The sequence below is a fragment of the Solanum pennellii genome, chromosome 1 (assembly GCF_001406875.1).
Source record: "Solanum pennellii chromosome 1, SPENNV200".
NCBI classification, from domain to species: domain Eukaryota; kingdom Viridiplantae; phylum Streptophyta; class Magnoliopsida; order Solanales; family Solanaceae; genus Solanum; species Solanum pennellii.
The window spans coordinates 80,567,947-80,569,561 of record NC_028637.1 but is presented as its reverse complement, the minus strand read 5'-3'; the positions used below and the strand labels follow the sequence as shown (position 1 = coordinate 80,569,561).

At 32.8% G+C, this 1,615-nt stretch overlaps 1 protein-coding gene across 1 annotated transcript; it reads left to right on the top strand.

Annotated features, from left to right (window-relative positions):
• The first annotated feature begins 553 nt into the window (after nt 1-553).
• On the top strand, nt 554-1,289 carry LOC107023775. Its single transcript, XM_015224575.1, has 2 exons — nt 554-807; nt 917-1,289. The coding sequence occupies exons 1-2, from the start codon at nt 554-556 to the stop codon at nt 1,287-1,289; spliced, it is 627 nt and encodes a 208-aa protein (XP_015080061.1).
• The last annotated feature ends 326 nt before the right edge of the window (nt 1,290-1,615 follow it).

Below are 1,615 nucleotides of genomic sequence, written 5' to 3'. Positions count from 1 at the left end.
TCTTTCAGAGTCAGGTATATATTTTTGTGTTATAACATCTCTAACAGAACTTGCATAAATCTTTGACTAGTATTTTTATTACTGCATATATAACTTGCTTTAGTTATTATTATAATACTTTATTAGGCATATTAATCAATACGTTTCAAGTTTATTTTGTTATGTTATTTATGCTACTAATTTATGACTCTAAATTTAATACTAAGCAATATAATAGCACGATAGTTAGAATACACGTAAGAAATTTCTTGTTATACATTTTATGTGTCATAAAGAATATAGTATTGTATTAAATACAACTTAAAATTATTACTAGACTTTGATATTAATTGAAACTAGTAATAAATACTTAAAACAAGTAGGAAATACATTTAACTCTTACCGTTTTAATGCTTCATGAGTTTATATTTTTAATCTAACATTAATGTTCATGCATATAATGTATTTTATACTCACCATTTACTTTATTATTTAAAGTATTAATTTTACAATTTATTGTAAAGAAACCAACATCATAATACTAACTCAAAATTATTTTATGATAGTTTTCATCATGTCGAATTTATCAAAACTTGAATTTGTGGCACTTGACATTTCTGGAAAGAATTATTTGTCATGGTTACTTGATGCTGAAATTCACATTACCGCTAAGGGTCTTGGTGATAGTATAATAGAAGGAAATACAACATCAAGTCAGGATAAAGCGAAAGCTATGATTTTCCTTCGCTATCATCTTGATGAAAGCCTGAAGGTTGAATACCTAACAGTTGAAGATCCACTTGAATTGTGGATAGGTTTGAAAGGTAGGTAATGACCACCTCAAGGCAACGGTATTGCCAAGGGCTCGTTATGAGTGGATGCACTTACGGTTTCAAGATTATAAAATTGTAATTGAGTATATCTCTATTGTATGTAGAATAACTTCCCAATTAAAATTATGTGGGGGAACAATAAAAGATGAGGACATGTTGGAAAAGACACTAACTACTTTTCATGCCTCTAATATGATATTACAGCAGCAATATCGTGAAAAAGGCTTTCAGAAATACTCTGAACTGATCTCATGCCTTCTGGTGGCTGAGCAACATAATGACCTTTTAATGAAAAATCACGAAGCCCGTCCCGCTGGAAGTGCTCCATTACCGGAGGCACACGCGGTTGAAGCACATGGTCAGTCTGAAATAAGACAAAATAATCGAGGCCATGACAATGTGTGCGGCGTGACAAAGGCAAAAGACGATATAATAATCGCCGAGGTGGTGATCATAAAAAAAGGGAGAACAATATAGATTCTCAAAATAATCCTTCTAAACGAAAGGGCGATCATTGTCATCGTTGTGGCCTTAAAGGTCATTGGAAAAATGAATGTCAGGCACCTGAACATTTTGTCAGGTTGTATCAAAATTCCTTTAAAAGGAAAGGAAATAAAGGTAGCGCCTCCTCTTCTAAAGCCCGAGTAGAGTCACATTTAACTCTCAAAAATATAATGAGAATATTGAGGCAAACATAGCATTGAAAGATGATGCTTTTGATGGGGTCGACGATATTACTCATCTGGAAGCTGAGGACTTCTTTGGGGATCACAACTGAGATTGATAGTTGAACTAGGAATGAA

What these genes read in the sequence shown, in the direction of transcription:
- LOC107023775 (XM_015224575.1), top strand. Translation starts at nt 554, where the DNA reads ATGTCGAATTTATCAAAACTTGAATTTGTGGCACTTGACATTTCTGGA. An exon ending in TGGATAGGTTTGAAAGGTAG is followed by an intron (nt 808 to 916) that starts GTAATGACCACC and finishes TATTGTATGTAG; the next exon opens with AATAACTTCCCAATTAAAAT.